Below are 19,359 nucleotides of genomic sequence, written 5' to 3' on the forward strand. Positions count from 1 at the left end.
TATATGCAATAAAATCTTGTTGAAGATTCTTAAAAAGCAGCTACAACAGTATATAAACAGCAAGTGGCCAGAAACTCAAACTATTCAAAAGAAGGTGTGCAACAAGGGATATCATTAATAGATCTTAGCTGAAAACACAATATCAGAAAGATATATATTTGTGCTTTATTTTATTAACTGCAAAGGTTTTTAATTGTATCAATCATAACAAATGATGGATAGTTCTAGGAAGAATGGAAGTCTAGGAAACATCATTGTGCTCACACAGAACTGAAAAACATAGCAGGAGGCAATCATTCTAATACAGAAAACGGGATTCCACATGGGCGAAAATTTTAAAAGATGTGCATGAGGATTGGTCCTCTCACCATACTTATTCAATCTGTATGCTGAGCAAACAATTTATGAAGAACAAGGTATGAAGTAGAATCCGGTATCAGGATTGTAGGAAGGCTCACAACAACCTTCAATATGCAGACGACCCAACTCTGCTTCATGAAAGCAAGGGGGAAAGTGAAGCATTTGATGATGAAAAGCAGAGACTTAAAGCTTCAGTATGGACTGCAGCTCAACGCAATGAAAACAAACTCCTCGCTATCTGGCCAGTGGCAACATCATGATAAAGACGAAATGTAAGAGTTGTCAGGATGTCATCTTACTAAGATCCGCAATCAATGCTTAAGGAAACAGCAGTAATGAAATTAAATGATATTGCACTTGGCAAATCTTCTACACACGACCCCTTTAAGGTGTTAAAGAGCAAAAATGTCATTGTAATGACTAAGACATGCCTGATGCAAGTCATGGTGTTCTCAATTGCCTGTGTGCCTGAGAGAGCGGGACAATGAATGAGAAAGCTGACAGAACTGAAGTATGGTGTCAGCAGAGACTGCAAGATGAACAAACAAATTTGTGTTGGGAAAAGTACATTAAAAATTACTCCTTAAAAGTGAGGGTGACAAGCCTTTATCTCACCTACTTTGGACACTTTTAAGAGTAGAGACCAGTCAGCAGTATAGAGACATCGCTTTGAAAAGACATAATGCGTAATAGAATGTCAGCGAGAGAGTGGAAGGCCATTGACCAGATAGATTAACACAGTGGCTGAAACAGGGACCCAAACAAAACAACTGTGAGAAAGGCCCAGGTTCCAGTAGGGTCTCATCCTGCTGTACATGGGCTCTCCCAGTGGGAACAGTCTCAATGGCACCTACCGCCATTCATCATTCCAGACTCTGTTCAAAGGTCAACTACAATTTTTAAAATGTCCTTATTTCTTCCCTCAATCCCTCATGCAAAATTTCTGCAATTAGAATTTCCACAACATTTATAATTAAACTAGGATTTTTTCTTTGTAGCAGAATACTCTTCACAGTAACTAGTATAGCCTAGATATTCAAATGTTAGTTGACTAGATTGAATACTGCAAAATGTTAAGAAACACAGAAGAGAGTGACAAACTCATTAGCTCACTGAAGTTGCTATTAAAACTACTGGAAAGGAAATGGTACTACTATTTCTGAGTCCAAATTTTATTTAAAAATATGAAATACTGTGTTTTCCCAAATAGAACACTTTATCTAAGTAAGAATACAATATTTTTTAAATGTTCTATTGTACCTGAAGCCTTGAATTAACTACTTAATTATTTAATAATGGTACTTCTAAAAATTTTAATGGGGTAATACCTGTTGGAGGTCAGCAGTCACCTAGGTTCAGGAATAGGTGCTAAGCTCCAAAAAAATCCAAACTCAATACTGAGTAGCTGCCAATGCATAGTGAACCCCAACAGAATAAGGTAGAGCTTCCCCTGTGAGTTTCTGACACTCGTTGTGTGGGAGGAGAAAGCCTGTCTTTCTCCCTGGGAGAAGCTGTTGGTTTCAAACGGCTGACCTTGCAGTTATCAACCCAACATGCAGCTGCTATGCCACCAGGGCTCCTGGGGTTAAGTGATAACATACTCAGAAAAAGCCCGCAAAGAAGAGTACTTCTGAAATAATGAATGAAAGTATGCCATGGCGAAAACCTTTTTGGAAAATAGGTGTACGGTATCCTTGAAATGTACTTTCTCATCCAAGGTCATGTCATCAGTAGATGTTAAACCATTAAGAGAAGTGTTATGGAGTTAAAATGGAATCATATTATTAAGCCTAACTTTACAAGAAGATTGGATAAAGTGCCTATATGAGGTCAGGGGCTAGGGTTAATGATATGAAATGCCTGAGAGTAGGCTCGAATAAGTGCATCTGCAAATTATAGGATAGTAAGAGCTATAACGGTACTGATTCACATCCAAATAAATGTGTCTCCACCAATAAAATGAAACAGCAGATGAGCAGCTGTAATATTTTCAGCAATAATCAATAATGGGACTAAGGGAGCAGAGGTTCCTTGTGGAAGGTAATGGGCATGTGAAGCTTTAGTTTTGTGATGGAAGCCTAAGATCAGCGTACCTACTCATAATGGGATTGCTATGCCTAGGTTTAATGAAATTGAATGGCGGGCGTAGTGTATGGGAAAGGAGTCCTAAAAGATTAGTTGATCTGATAAATAAAATTAGGGTTATAAGTACAAGGGACCATGTTAGACTTTTTAACCTGTATATAGTTATCGCTTGTTTTAGAATTAGTTGTAGGAATATACATCAATTGTTAACCAATTTGATGTAAGAAGGAAGAGGCTTGGGAAAGGAATAATAATAACAGAAATTCCTATTACTGTTGGGGTAGTAAATGAGGCAAATAAATTTTGTTTAAAAATATCTGCTGCTCATGGTAATAATTAAATTTTTCTTTTAAGTTCTGTAGCACCTATCTATAATGTCTTTTAGAAGAGTCTCTGGGTGGCACAAAATGTTAGGTACTTGACTACCAACCATAGTCTCAACCCCACCCAGACATGTCTCAGATAAAAGGCATGACAATCTACTTCCAATGGCTTGTGTGTGTGTTTGTGTGGGGGGGAGGTGGGGGTCGGGGGAGTTGGGCTGTCCACACGGTCACATTTCTAAAGTTTCATGCTTAGGAATTTTAACATCAATGAGTATTGGGGATTATGGCAAAGGCTTTCAGGGAATGTAGAGTGTGAAATATTGAGGATTTCTTTTTTTGATGGGGGTGGAATTAAATAAACTCAAAACTCAACTCAAACTCATTGTCCCTGAATTGATTCTGACTCATCGTGACCCTAAAGAACAGAGATCGGTCCCTTTGGGTTTCCAAGAGTGTAACTTTAAAGGAAAAGCTTCAACTTTCTCCTGTGCAACAGCTAGCGGTTTTGAACTGCTGCCCTTGCACTTAGCTGCGGAATGAAGTATACAACATGCATAAACCACAGTCAGACAAAAGTGGATAACCACCATTTTCTTCAATGTTCTGCTTCTCCTTGAATTAAAAAGCCAACTAAAAATTTTTAAATTGCGTTCCTTGTATCATCCCATTTTGTCTTTTCAGCGGCAACTACAACAATGATTGTTTTTTGAAGTTTTAAAGAGTAGAAACATTTGTCCTCACAAAGGGCTCCAAAGTTAATGAAAAATGGGATAGAAAGATAATGGAATCTTCCCACAAACGTTTTGAAGCCCCCTCATACAGAGCATGAATAACCATGAGGAACACATTACTGTTTCATTTGTGATTACTAATGAATTTATAACGAACAATCACATCCTTGAATATACACTCTGAAGCCGAGTCTCATGCACCAGAATTGATCTGGCACTAGACTGCTTTTCAGTGACGCCTTGGCCAGTGCAAAGAGTTAACATGCTTAGGTGCTAACTGAAAGCACACCCAAAGCACCGCAGCAGAAAAGTCTGAAAAATCTACTTCTGAAAAATCATTCACAGACTCCAGACACACAAGTCATTGCAAATGACAACTGGTTCAATGGCTTTTAGAAGTACAGTCACCCCTGCAGAGACGCTGGGGAGTATAAGATATAATAATTATTTATAAACTATCAAGGGACTAGGGGGAAGGGAGGAGTAGGGAGGGAGGGGGAGGGGGAAAAAAGGGAAACCAAGCTGATTCCAGAAACCCAAGTGGAGGGTGAGTTTTGAGAACGACGAGTGCAATGAATCTATAAGGGTGCTTTGCTCAATTGATGTATGTACGGACTGTGATAAGAGTTGTATGAGCCCCAATAAAAAGATTTTATTAATTTTAAATAAATAAGTAGATAGATAAATGAATGAATGAATGAATAAATAAAGGGGGGGAAGAAGTACAGTCAGAATCCTCCTTGAAAACAAGGATGGCAAGGCTTTGTCTCATGTGCTTTGGACAATCAGCAGAGATCAGTCCTGGGAAAGTGACATCGTGCTTAGTAAAACAGAAGGACAGAGAAAAAGTGGGAGATCCTAGACAAGATGGACTGACACAGTGGCTGCAAAAACGGACTCAAACATAGGAACAACTGTTGAGTATTGCATAAGACCAGCAGTGTTGCCTTTTGTTGCAAGTAGCCATGAACATCTGCATAATCAGAAACCATTACGGAAAAGGCTAATAGTTTTAACAGCTACAGACTTTGTTATTTATTGTTACTTAGCTTGTGGCCTCAATTTCATTTAAAAGTAGCAAGAAAAAATAGCTTCATCACATGTTGGTTTTGAGGATTAATTATTAAAACTGACAGCATTGTGCCTTGTTATTATAAAAACTGAAACAAATTATAATTTAGTCTGATTCTAAGAACATATTTGAGGGTATGTAAACAAGGAAAGTAGAAGCACAAAAATTAGTGAACTATCCCAAAGTCACATGAATAAGAAACAGCAGGATCATAGATTAGACTGCAGTGAGTTAAACTCGATCATGGCATTTACTTCACTCCCTGTGAACATGCTTCCTGCCTAGAAGACAAAAGCCTGGGGAGATGCTGCTAGATCCTTCCTCACCTACATGAGCCTTGAAAAGGCAGTGCCACACAAAAACATTGTTACGATGGTCAAGTGACTGCGCAATGTCACAGAACTAGAAAGCTAGTAAAATATCAATTAACTGGAAGCCCTGGTGGAGTTGACAGAGCCCTGGTGGAGTACTGGTTATAAACTGAGGTGCAACATGCAAGGTCAGCAGTTCAAATCCACCAGCAGCTTTAAGGGGAAAGACAGGGTTTTCTACTCCCATAAAAACTACAATCTCGGAAACTCACAGGAGCAGTCCTACCCTGTCCTATAGGGTCAACATGAGTCCACAATGACTCAAAGGCAGGGAGTTTGTTTTTTTACTTTGGAAGGTTGAAAAAGAAAGTGTCACAATTTTCAGGAAAAAAAGAAGTGGGTATGTTATCACTTCCTCCCACTCAGACCCAAAAAAGAAAATAAAGTTTAATACAAGAAAATTTTATCATTTCCCCAAAACTTTCTAAAATATATTCATAATACATAAGTAATTTCTTGCAAATTAGAAATTTATCAAGTTTACAAACCGAATTCCAAGAAATGAAAATTGTCAAAGAAAAAAGAGATGACACACACAAAAAATGTATAGGCATACATTTTATTACCCTTCACTTTATTATGCTTCATAGATAAAGCATATTTCACAAGTCAAAGGTTCTAATTGCAAGGTTGTGTCAAGCACAACCACTGTTTCAACAAAAGGTGTTCACAAGTCTATCCCAATTTGGTAATTCTAAAAATCGTTTACTTTTTCATAGTGCAATTACATATTACACGAGAAATAAACTACAGTATATGTAGTGTAAACATATGCATTGGAAAATCAAATAATGCATCTGATTCCCTTCACTGCTATAGTGCTTTACTGTGGTGCTCTGGAATCAAAGCCACAGTTTCTCTGAGGAATGATAATACAATGAACATTCTGCTCCTAAAACTTAGCATGGAAGTTATTTTAGAAATAAATCCTAGAATCATAAGACATCAGACTAGACAATAAATGACTGATAATCTATCTAACCTCATCATTTTACAAGTGAATAAAAAGGGGCCAAACAAGCTTATCTTATCTTATCTGAAAAGCAGATAAGTAAATCTGGGTAATAAAGAAGGAGAGAGGAAATGCTTGCTGACTTTACTGTATAATCAAAAAGTGAAAATCCAAACTAAATACCACAGATGTCAAGTCAATGCCCTCAGTTTCCACTTACATAGAACACATCCCCCTCTGATAACCACAGGGCCCTCTTCCTGGTCTCAAGTTCATCCCATTGTGCCACAAGTAAAAATCTTCCAGTATCTTTCAACTTTGTGTAAAACGGCAAGTTCATCTTGTAACTTTCTAAATGTGTCTAATATTTCAAATGATTATGAGAAATTTTCCCATTAAAGGACAAAAATTTAAAATGAACCATGACATCTACAGAAACTATGTAGCAACATTATATCCTGACAGTTCTATAAAGGACACAAATGCTGTGTCACTGAAATCCACAAGGACAATGCTGCCATCTACAGGCCAAAATAGAACATGAAAAATGTACATTCTGTCAAGCCAATGTATTAAAAGCTATCAATTTGATAATACATTAAAGATAACTAAGTTTACACTGAAAAAACTTGCTATGTAATTTTTGAATTAAAATATTAGGTTATAGTTCTGTTGTTGAGGAGATCCAATGTAAGAAAACAAACAAAATAATTAAATAAATTTATTTGACAACACAAAAATCTTATTTCTATCCACACCTTATCAGAAATGGCAGTTAAGTACTTCAATTAGCTGGTTAAAGTATCTGCTGTAAAATACTATTTCTCAAGTGAAAACAACTAAACTATGTAAAATTGTAGCTTTGTATATAATTTTAACAGTACAATGTATCTGTAAAAAATATATACCAAATGTTGATATCTAACATAAGGAATTCAAATTACTCTTAATTTTCCTTTTAAAGAACCATAAATTCAAAGAATTTTATTGAACTAAAATTTAAGACTTAGCAAAATTAGTTCATGTTTACAAGGAAATAAAAATATTTACTGATTGAAACTAAATAAAAAACTTAATCCCATTGAAATTTAGCTATAAAATGCTTCAGCATAATTTATTATTTAGGAAAAAATGAATATGAACATCACTAAAACCTTCAAAACATATATAGTTGATTGCTTCAGAACTTTTGGTTAAAACGTTTTTTAATAAGCACAAAAGGTTTAAATTTATTCAACAAGCACACAACTATTACTTAATTAACATCCCCATTACATGAGAAACTAAGTTTTAAATTGAGATTACAATCCTTTAGTTTATTTTAAAAATAAAATAGAAACCAACAGATAATACATTAGTAGCACTATAAAAATTACTAGCTCTAGTGTCTTCTGTTGGTCAGAGTTTGTACTAGACACATTAAAAACATTATATAATTTAAACATCAAAACAATAACTTCATTTGCAAATGAGGCTCATAGAGCTTAAGTAACTTTTCCAGAGCAACCATGCAAGTGGGAGAAAATACCAGGATTCATAATTTTAGTTAATTTGACCCTATAGACATTATTCTATATGCCATCACATAAGTCATTATTAAAAATATATAAATGCAAAGAGAAATGTGAAGGACTTTTACTATATAATCTGGGAAAAATACAATTCTAAGTACAAAAAAGCACTTACTTTTAATATAGTGTTAATGGTTAATTCAAAGTCAAAATGGGTGTATAAGCAAATGTGGTAAAGAAAACTCATGGTGCCCAGCCAATTAAAGATATAGCATCTGAGGTTGTAAAGAAGTGGTTCTCAACCTGTGGGTCACGATGACTTTGTGGGTCAAACGACCCTTTCACAGGGGTCATATGATTCACAACAGTAGCAAAATTACAGTTATGAAGTAGCAACAAAAATAACTTTATGGTTGAGGGGTCAGTACAACATGAGAAACTGAATTAAGGGTCACAGCATTAGGAAGGTTGAGAAACACTGTCTTAAAAGCTTGAAATTAAACAAGCATTCATCTAGCAAAGAAGCAACAAAGCCCACATGGAAGAAGCACACCAGCCTGTATGATCATAAGGTACTGAGGGGATCAGGTATCAGGCATCTAAGACCCAAAAAAAGTATATTTATGCAAATAATCAGGGTGAGAGTGGAGACCCAAGGCCTATCTGTAGACAATTGGACATTCCCTCATAGAAGGGTCACAAGGAAGGAAAGAATCAGCCAAGGTACAGCATATCGCCAATGGAACACACAACATTCCTCTAGTTGTTTAGTGCTTCCTGCCCCTCCCACTATCATGACTCCCATTCTACCTTACAAATCCAGCTAGACCAGAGCATGTACACTAGTACAGGTAAGAGCTCTCGGTACAAGGAATCCATGATAGATAAGCCCCTCAAGAACAGTAATGGGAGTAGCGATACTATGAGGGTGGGAGAAGGCAGGAGAAGGGAGAGAAATGGGGAACTGATTAAGATGATCGACATATTAAATGACCCCAACCCCCACCCAGGGAGAAAAACATGGGCAAAGGGAGACAGTAGATGGCGTAAGGTATGAAAATAATAATTTATCATTTTTCAGGGTGCATGAGGGTGGGACGGTAGGGGAGGGAGGGTAAAAAGAGGAGCTAATACCAAGGGCTCAAGCAGAAAATGTTTCAAAAATGGTGATGGCAACATATGTACAACTCTAACTGTGTTTGATACAATTAATGTACGGATTGTTGTAAGAGCACTGAGTAAAATGATTTATTAATTTAAAAAGTGACTAGTGAAGAGAAAATGTATGATTATTATATCAATAAAACTATTAAAAAGTCCTTCTTGCATGGAATGGTATACATATATGCAAAGAATATATAAAACTGGATAAAAATTATGAAAAAATAATAGCCAATCTCACTTCAAGTGCTAATGTTATTAAGAACCCTTTCAAAAGTTAAATTCAAGTATGAAAACAAAAAAATTTAATTAAATTTTATAAAACAACTCCAAGGAACAAGAAAAAAGCTATTTTTAATACAATTAAAAATCAATATTTTTTGTATATATGCTGAACTTTCAGGATCAGTCTGCCAACATTTTCAAGTATAGACATATATCATTTAAATTTCATAATACAGTCTGTGAAAAATATGATTTGGTCATTATGCAACACCATATTATATAGCAAAAGTTCTCAGATTATGAACATGTTCTATTCTTGTATCTGTCTTAAGTCAAATTTGTATGTAAATTTGGAGTTAGGTACAGCTCATATATAATGTGTGTCTTAGGATATAGTACAAACTGCCTTTTGATACACAAAAGCATAAAGAAACACTTCCAGATTCCCAAAAACATCTTGAACAAAATAATGCAGCAGTACGTTTTATGTGAATCCCAAAGTAACCCTTTGTTATTATGACTCATTGCACGTACCTTGAAATGTTAATATAATAAGCTGTACAGGGATTGGCACCATGTGTAAATGGATAGATTTCTGAACACACATTATGATGTACAATATTTTCAAATGCAGCTATCTCCTACTAGTGCTTCCTTAGTGACACTTTTGTTAACATTCATGACTCTATCAAATCAAAATTAAATGGTTTCAGAATCTTATTTAGACACAAAAAGGAATGAACTTCTGATACATACTACAACATAGATGAACACTGAAATTATTATGTAGGGTAAAAGAAACCAAACATAAGAGTATATATTGTACAATTTTACTTCTGTGAAATGTCTAAAATAGGCAAATTCAGAGACAGCAAGTAAATTAGCAGCAGCCCAGGCTTAGGGAGGGAACAGAGTGATAGCTAATAAGCACAAGCTAAGAATAATGCACAAAATTTGTACACAACTTCTGTATGTACTAAAAACTAACCTGTGCACTTTTTAAAAGGGAGTTTTATATGTGAATTATATTTCAAAAGAATTATATGACTTCAAATATATTAAATAAAATACATTAGGTATTCCCAAGGACCCAAGTGGAAGGCGAATTTTGAGAATGAGGGCAATGAATGCATAAGGGTGCTTTGCTCAACTGATGTATTTATAAGAGTTATATGAGCCCCAATAAAATGATTTATAAAAAACTTCTAAATACATTCGGTGTGTATAAACTTACACATGCATGTGCTAAAGTATGAAATCTATGAAACTACCAAGATTATCTGCCCCAATTTATTGAATTTCATTTTTCACCAAACTTAGGAAAATGCTATATTTCACAAATGGGCAATTTCCTTGGTATTAAAAATCCTAATTATCTAAAATCTTTATAGTCCCTAAGGGAACCAGAGGAATTATAACCACATACTTATATTTAGCAATTAAAAGGGTTTTTGTAATATACCTGAATTGGTTCGCAGTCAAAATTTTGAAAAGACTCATTAGTATATGCTAAGGAGGAACTTTCACCACTCAAGTATGCAAGCACCTAGTCAGTTTATAAATCATTGCTTTCAGAGGAGTCTTGCCCTTTATGCACTAAGAGAAAATGAGGAGGAAAAAAATCTAACCAAATTCAAAAGTTAGAAAGAAAATGAGCAATACCAGATTGATGTCTAGTACTTACTAATTTGTTTTCCTGCATGTATATTCTTTGTAGTTTCAGACAGCCCTTAGCTATGACGATCATGCCTTCATCTGAGATCTTGTAGCACTGGCCAAAATGAATATCTTTGAGTTCTCTGCATTTTGAGCCCAGCTGTAAACAAAGAGATTTGAATGAAAACTCAGATGATATCAAAGGCAAAATATTTATAACTGAATTTCCACAAATTACTTATAGCTATAAGAGTAAACAAATTATTATGTACAAGTTGCTTATAAAACAATAAATACTGTTCACAATCTCAAACTTCAAGGGTTGTTTTTATAAGGCTTTCCACCTTTCAAATCTACTTCATACTATAGGCTCCTCTAGGTACCTATCTTGCAAAACAGTTCAAATCGACCTGTACTTCACTTGAGTGTTGACATCAGCACAGAGTGGGGCACAGATACAATGAGTGGGACAGGAATCAGAAAACTGGGGAGAAACAAGACCAGTAAGTGGAGGGAGAAGCCTGTGAAGTCCAGAACAAGGTAAAGGGATCCCACGTATGTCCAAGTAAAACCAAAGGTTTTTAGAATGGCTGAATTTTCTGAAGTTGAGCATCAGGACTTCCTTGGGAGGAATCTCTAGAGTAACCAAACCCTCAACCTTTCAGTTAGCGGCCAATTGACATTAATAGTTTACATCAACCAGACTCCCCAGTGAGTGAAAGAACATTGAATTTATGAGCTTCTACTTCGCATTGCTCCTAAGTATTATTCTCTTCTCGTTCTCTTCCATAGCACCAAATATTCTGTAAAAGAGAAAAACCTGCAAATGCTACAGCTAACTCTCTTGTTAGAACACTTGCTGTTACACTAGGTACAGAAACTGGAAGCTGGAGGACTAGCAATTTGGGGACTGAAAATGAAGGTACAGTTGGAGCTGCACCTCCAATAAGTATTGTATTTCACTGAGAAACAAAAGGTAGCACAAAGAACAAACTACATGCACTTCATTTCAAAATCTAGAGTAAAAATCAGATGGCCAATGCAAGCGGTAAATGACTGTTTTTAGGAGTACAGTTCACCTTGAACCACCTCCCTCTTGGAGAGCCCACCTGTAATTTTCATTGGACCCTGCGAGGGCACAGGCCTATTTCTAGGAGGGATTTCCCCCCGTGGCTATGGTGGTGAATTCATATATTGTGTGATGCTAATCACCTCTGGGTGTACAGCTCATGCAGCGAGGATTAGCATCACACAGCATTTTAAATGGGTACTCGCAACATTGGAGCTGTCATAGCAACATTTAAAAAGACCACATAGAACTGGCCCTGCACAGTTCAAATCCAAGGGTCAACTGTATGACATTCTAAGAGAATCCTACGAAAGATAAGGGGAAAAAAAGGAAAACTTTAGTGATATTTTACCAAAAACTATCAAAAATGTGTACAGTGCAATGAATTGCTTTAATATGGTGATTCTAACTTGTGCCTTGAAACTCCCATAAAATGACTAAGTAGACCTATGGAAATAATGTGCTCTGAGTCCACCAAAGGGATTGTACAGCTTGTTAATGCAAATAAGGGGCATATAACCACAGCAGAGGTGGGGCCGTGCAAGTAGAGTGTGTGTAACCCATGTAGGCAATTAGTCAGTTGCACCATCCTTTTAGGCGGCAAGTCCCACAGCTGGGGAGGATCTCATTTTCACCAAGGGGAGCTAAACCACAGCATGTCCTTGGGATCTAGAGTATCTACACTGATAACCTTCTGGACAAGGAAACAACTGTAACACTGAAGATGGCACGAGAGCAATGGCAAGGGAGTAATAGGCTATTTCACTGACCTGCGGTAGGAGACCTGATGCTTGAATGGGGCGCCTCAGTGTAGCTAACAAGCTCTGTAAACCTTGCTATAGAGTGGGGCAGAGACAGAGCACAGAGTTGAGGCCCAAAATGAGGACTGGGGGTTGACAGGCCTGCCTGTGGGTATAGCCAAGATTAATAATGTCCTGAAACACTCCATTTATTTTCAAGTTGATCCTGGTCCTGGATTGTAACCTATTACTTTCCTGATGAAACCCATAACCATGAGTATGGCTATGGGTTCTGTGTAACCATTGCAATGAATTATCAAACGCAGCAGAAAGGTGTCAGAATTGCTAAGAAGGCTCGTGAGTGCAGAATATGTCTGAACTCCACCTCAGAGAAATTGGCCTCGGGCTGATGCTAATGTCAGTTCTCCTCTCTCCCCTTGAAATTACAAGAGGTTTGACACCATACCAGTTTTATATAAAAAATAATAAAATCCAGTGTTGACAGGGTTTCTGAAAGTGTGCTAATAAACCACTGCCAGTAGTATAAATCAGCACCAAAAGTCTCCCTGGTGAAAAGAGCACAATGCTTTATAAAATGTACCTGAAATGTGTGACTCGGCTTCTATATATGAGGAGTCAAAAATTATCGCTGCTATTACAGTTCACACCTGATGGGTTTCATCAAAGCAAGTATTTAGACATGTCTCTGTGATCAGGGGGTGGCTACAGACAAGTTCTCTCAGGAATACAAAAGGCTTATTCTCATTTGAGTGCCTTCCAAAAATAAAGGTCCAATCAAAACAATGGCTGAGGAGAATCAGCTGATCCAGTTAAATTCAAACAAGAGAGGTCAGCTCAAAAGGTTACTGTGTTTGGGGGACACAGTAATATTCCCAGATTTTCTCAAAAGATGATGATAGGCTGTTATTATGAATAAAGTTTGAAAAAAGTAGAAAACTGCATTGTGGAGAAAATGGCCAGAGAGTTTCACCAAGAAACTTTTTGCTCAGTCTAAAAAAGCTCCTAGTCATTCTCCGAGAATAGCAAGGTCTTTCCCTGGGAGAATATGACAGGGAAGCTTTAGTCAATTCACCCTAGAGTCCTATGTTGCCCCATGAGATTTTTGTTCCCCAAACTAAAGAACATTTAAAGGAACATAATTTGAGTCTCTCGAGAATGTCAAAATTGCCATTTTAAAGTGGTATAAATAAAAGGGCATAGAACTCTTTGGAGAAGGGTTAGAGAGATAGAAACACTCCCTTCAGAAGTGTATTGACCTTGACGGAGAAAATGACTGGAGATAATAGCTTCACGTTTAGATATTTTTGTTTAGTAAAAGTTTCTACAGTTTTCTAAGAATTATTTTTTACTTACCTTAGTGTTTTAAAAAAATTAACTAAAGGATGGACAATTGGGTAGATGACAGATAATGAAAACAGAAAAAAGTTGTAGACCCTCAGGAGTGTGCATATGACAGTTCAGTATAGCATTCTTTGAAATTTTCAATAACTTTAAATTTTTTCATAGTAAAATGTTAAAAAGTTAATTAAAAGTGTTTGGTAATATTTAACTATAAAAATTTAATACAACTTTTTAAATAGAAAATAAACTAACAATTTAATTTGCAATGTAATCATAAGCCTGAATTTTACAGAATCATTAACCACTTGATAATCCAATTTTAACAAAGAAATTAATTACTTGATATGGATCCTCCACCCCTGGTCTGTATAACTCCCACCAAATGACTCTTTCCAGAGAGGATGGAGTAAGAGAATGTAAGGGAGGATGCTAACAGAATTTTAGGATTCAGTTGTGAGTGACCATTAACAGAGATAAATGTGATTGTAAAAATGTAGACCTCTATTGTGCAGATTGACCAATGTTGCCATTCTGCTGAGTGTGAAATGAGCTGGCTCCTCAGCAACAGAGTGAGAGGAATCTCATTACCATCAAGAGCCAGATATGGGGACATCCTTTGGACCCTGCCATTCCCGCACAATGGCTCTCCTTGATCCAGAGACAGAAAGGTGGAACACCAGAGGTGGCAGAGGAACCACAGTAGCAAAAACAAAATGCACAGCACAAAACAGAATGGTAAGTTACCTGGTCTACATAGCAAGTAAACATAAATTGCAGGGCAAGAGCTCCATGTACTAATTAAGGAAGTAAGGTGCTGACCCAAGGAGCTAGAGCTAAACATCTTTAGGCTAAGCTTATGGAAAAGTATCATACCCTTTGGGCATTAATTATCAACAGTGAAAGAGCTCTGTAGTATTGTCTGAGCACAACAAAGAACGAGAAGCTGCCTGGCTGACAAAGGACCAGTGAGAGGCTTGCCAGTGGACACGGCTAGTAGGCTATCGTAATCAAAAAGCTGCCTTGAGCCAATCCTGATCCTGAATTGTAACCTTTTAACTTCCCAAATAAAGCTTTCAATCTTGAGTATGGTCTTTTGAGTTGGTGTGGCCACTGCAATGAATTGTCTCATCCAGCTGAGAAGTACAGTGTTGTGAAACAGCTGGTGTCAGAACTGGTAAAGAGGGCAGAGGCATGTCTAAGCCCAGTTCCTAGGAATTGGTCTTGAGATGTTGAGCTTGCTTCTCCTACTCCTTTTATCTCATCAGAACTCAGACACAAGGGCCCTATATCATTTTTAAATGTGCACAGAGAGAAACTGAAAACTATACTCTGGTAAAATGAAATTACGTGGCATGGCTCTTCTGTCCAGACTTTTTAACTCCCACCAAATGACTGGGATGCAGCAAGCAAATATGGTGGAGAGGACATTAACACAGAACAGTTCTGGCATTCAGCTGGAAATGAAGTAGGCCATCTCAGAAGCAGAATCAGAGTACCCCACTGCCCAGATGAGCAAAGCCAGGAGTGAAGCATGCCAGCAGAGCGGCAGCACCTAGAGACCATGAGACACAGGAGAGGAGGCGCACCAGGACAGGAGGGAAGAAAGGCAGGCTTCCCAGACTACAGGACGCGTACATCTGAATGCTTTGGGTTGCAGACTGCAGTGCCTTGTGGCCACTTATCAGTGCTAACGGAGCTTTTTAAGTCTCACCAAAGCAGAGCAGAGGCCAAGGGACCACACAGCTAAGAGGCCAAGGCCAGAGAGTGAGATGTCTGCCAAGATGTGTGAGAAGCAGCACTGCGGGCAAAAGAATTGTATCCTTAACGTTTTGTAATGTTAGCATCTCTAGTAAACTCTTTTGCTAGTATTCTGTGAGGCCAGTGAAGTGGATTACCAAACCCAGCAGGCAAGGAGCTTGTCATGGGTAGGCACTGTTGGTATGAGAACAAAGTAAAGAAAGTTGGAGACTGGAGCCATGACAGACCTCTACCTCAGAGGAATCCTCCTCGGGCACATAGGAGAGCTGATGCTTCAGAAGCCACCCCCATTCCATTTCCTCATATACCAATGTGTTCACAGTGATTATTTCTGATCAGTTCAATAATGCATGGTTTTGTTTGTTCCTTTTTCCCACACAGCAATATTTATTCCAGTAACCATTTTTTAATTTTTAATTTTAAAGTAATGATATTAAAGATATGTGATTCCAGTTTATTTGTTCAGGTGTGGAAATAAACTACATTACTCTAGGCTAATGCAAAACAAATTATATATTTTACATAGAAATAAAAATTTCATTTAGAAAAGAGACATTTACGTTATATGTTTTTCCAATTTTTCGGTATAAGAAATCCAGGATTAAAGAACTTATAACAACAGCAAGCAGAGTAAGGGATTTGGAGGGAAAAGTTGGGTGGTGGGGGAGAAAACAACACAAGGAGCCCACGTAAAAAAAAATGTTTGGAAACTGATTGTGGTAGCAATTATACAATTCTTCTTGATGTGATTGAACTTTGGAACAGCAAATATATTAAATCCCAACTAATAATAAAAATTTTAAAAATAAAAGCACTATCAGAATTTTTAAAACAACAGAGATATACTTTGTTAACTAATGTATTCCAGAATGCCAGTACTGTGCACTTTGATATTTGTTTAATAAAAACATTAGTCACTTTTATTATCAACATTTGTTAAAAGAAATAACTAAGAGACCTTGCAAAGTAGAAAAAAAAGTTGAAAAACATAATCATGGAGCTGTCTGTTCAACTAAATTCCAGTTAAACCAGGGATCCTAATCTGAGTCAATCAGTAGAATTCAGGTATTTCAGAAAAGTGGATGGGCCAAAAACGTACATCTATTTTCATAATGTCTTCTACTTCAACGTTATTTAACCTTTAATTCACTTAACAGTATAAAGAAAACCACGTATCTTGCTGTTCGGTGTCTTTGAGTTGACTTCAACTTACAGCAACCTGACATACACAGCAGAAGGAAACACACTCTGGTGCCGCATCATCCTTACAACTGTTCTGTTTGGGTCCACTTCTGCAACCAGTCTCAATTCATCTGCTCTATCTGCCGAGCCTACCGTTTTATTAAGGTGGTGAGAGGATACAACCTGATGCACACCTTCCTTGATTTTAACCCATGAAGTATTTCCCTTGTTCTATTAGCACAACTCCTCTTGATCCATCTACAGGTTCTGCATGAGCACAAGGAAGTATTCTGGAGTTCCCAGTCTTTTCAAGGTTATGCAGTTTTTTATGGTCCATAAAGTCGTATGCCTTTTCATAGTCAATAAGTCACAATTAGACTCATCTTTCTGGTATTCTCTGCTTTTAGCTAAGATTCACCTGAAACCAGCAATGATATTCCTTGTTCCATATCCTCTTCTGAATCCAGCCTGCAGTTGTGTACCTGTACCTGTCAATGTACTGCTGCAAACATTGTTGAATCATCAGCAGCAAATTTTTACTTGAATGTGATATCAACAATATTGTTCTATAATTTGCACAAGCTGTTGTGTTACCTTTCTTTGGAATGGATACAAATATGGATCTCTTCCAGTCAATAGGCATGGTAGTTGTCTTCCAAATTTATTAGAATGCATGACTGAGTGCTTCCAGTGTGTGTTTCATCAGCTTGTGGAAACATTTCAAATAGCATATCAATTCCTAGGGTCTTATTTTTAGCTTATGGCTTCAGTGAAGCTTGGATTTCTTCCTTCATTACCATCAGTTCTTGTTCATATGTTATCCCTTAAAATAGTTGTATTCCACTTTTTGGTACAGTGAGTCTGTATTCTTTCCATCTTCTTTTGATGTTTCCTACATCATACACTATTTTACTGATAGAATCTTTTAATCTTGAAACTTGAGGGATGATTTTTTTTTTGCTTTAGTTCTCAGTTGCAGACACCCTGATTGTGGTCTTCCCATTTGGTTTCTAACTCCAGATGTTTGCAAATTTCAATATAATGCTTCACTTTATCTTCTCCACCTGCCCTTTAAATTCTTCTGTTCAACTCTTTGAATTTATCATTTTTTCTATGTGCCTTCACTACTCTAAAGTTAAGAACGAGTTTCAGAGTCTCTTCTGGCATCCATTTTCATCTTTTATTTCTTGTCCTTTTAATGGCATTTTGCTTTCTTCATGTGTGATGTTCCTGATGTCATCCCACGGCTCATCAGGTCATCTGCATTAATGTTCAATACAGCAAATCTGTTCTTGAAATTCAGATGGCAAAGACTCAAGGTTCTCTTATGAAACTCTTAGACTTACCGTACATACTCATGTATAAGCTAACTTTTTCAGCACTTTATGCAGTTTTTGTAGTAAAACTAGGTGCCTTGGCTGATATTCACATTGGCTTATACTTGAGTATACACGGTATTTTAATTTTCTTCAACTTCAACTTGAACTTACATATGAATAGTTGATGGTCTGTTCCATAGTCAGTTCTTAGCCTGGCTTTAGCTGCTGATATGGATTTTCTCCATCTCTCCCCACAGCTGCAGTCAATCTGATTTCCTCCTATTCCATTCGAAGAAGTTCATGTGTACAGTCACTGTGTTTTTGAAAAAGGTATTTTCTCTAAGTAAGTCATTGGCCTTGTGAAATTCTATCATGCGATCTCCAGCTTCATTTGTATCACCAAGACCATATTTTACAACTACTGTTCCTTCCTCTGTTTCTAATTTTTGCAATTATCAATGCACCTTGATTGAATGCTTCATCGATGTTAGTCTGAAGACATTGGTAAAATTTTTCAATTTCTGCATCACTAGTTTTAATGATAGGTGTATATATTTAAATAATCATTATATTGACTGGATTTCCTTCAATGTATATAGATATACTCGTATCATAGACAACATTGTACTTCAAGATATATCTTAAAATGTCCTGTATGACAATGAATGTAAAGCAATTCCTCTTGAACTCATTCCTGGCATAGTAAGCCATATGACTCTGATTCAACATGGCTAATACTAGTCCATTTCAGCTCAGTAAAGTTTGTTACATTTCATTTCTGAATTTTTTCCCTTCCAATTTTTCTAGATTTAGATACTTCATGCATTCTAAATAACAATTAGAAATGGACATTTGCATCTGTTTCTTCTCATGCTGAGTCATGCCCCATCAGGTAATGAAGGTCTCAAAGGTTTTCCTCCATCCAAGTCACTATGGTTAAGTCTACTTTGAGGCAGCTCTTCCTGAAGAACATTTGAAGTGTCTTCTAACCTGAGGGACTTATCTTCTAGCACTATATTTCTGCCAACGATCTCCTGCTCTTCATAAGCTTGTCAGCTTTTCAGCAGTTAATTCCTCAGCAGTAGACAAGCCTATTCCTTATTCATAGTCTGTTCTTAGTCTGGAAGCTCTGCTGAAACCTGTTCACTTTGGGTGACCCTGCAAGTATTTGAAACACCAGTGGCATAGCTTCTAATATCCCAGAGACACACAAGACACCACAGTACAAAAAATTGATAGACAATATAAACAATAGAGATTCAAGATAATTTCCTAAATTACTGCCACTGAAGATACTTTGAAAGATCATGTAAGTACATCAGTATTGAGAATGCTCACTACTATTACATGTGCTACCAAATCTTATTAAATGTACTAAAGAGGTATATACACTTTTAGAACAAATGTACAATAGCATGTGACTTAGGTCTGACAAAGCTGAATCCAAAGCTAGTGGTGTGGAAAGCAGGGAAAAGCAGC

General features: G+C 36.9%; 1 protein-coding gene across 1 annotated transcript in view; it reads right to left on the reverse strand.

Moving 5' to 3' along the window:
• The window catches only part of FBXL17 (F-box and leucine rich repeat protein 17), a 573,986-nt gene that overhangs the window by 514,755 nt on the left and 39,872 nt on the right, over positions 1–19,359 (reverse strand). Inside the window, exon 4 of the mRNA XM_075541364.1 lies at positions 10,479–10,610. Coding sequence (XP_075397479.1) covers positions 10,479–10,610 — 132 coding nt within the window. The remainder of the gene's footprint in view (positions 1–10,478; positions 10,611–19,359) is intronic.

The sequence above is a fragment of the Tenrec ecaudatus genome, chromosome 2, assembly GCF_050624435.1.
Source record: "Tenrec ecaudatus isolate mTenEca1 chromosome 2, mTenEca1.hap1, whole genome shotgun sequence".
NCBI lineage: Eukaryota > Metazoa > Chordata > Mammalia > Afrosoricida > Tenrecidae > Tenrec > Tenrec ecaudatus.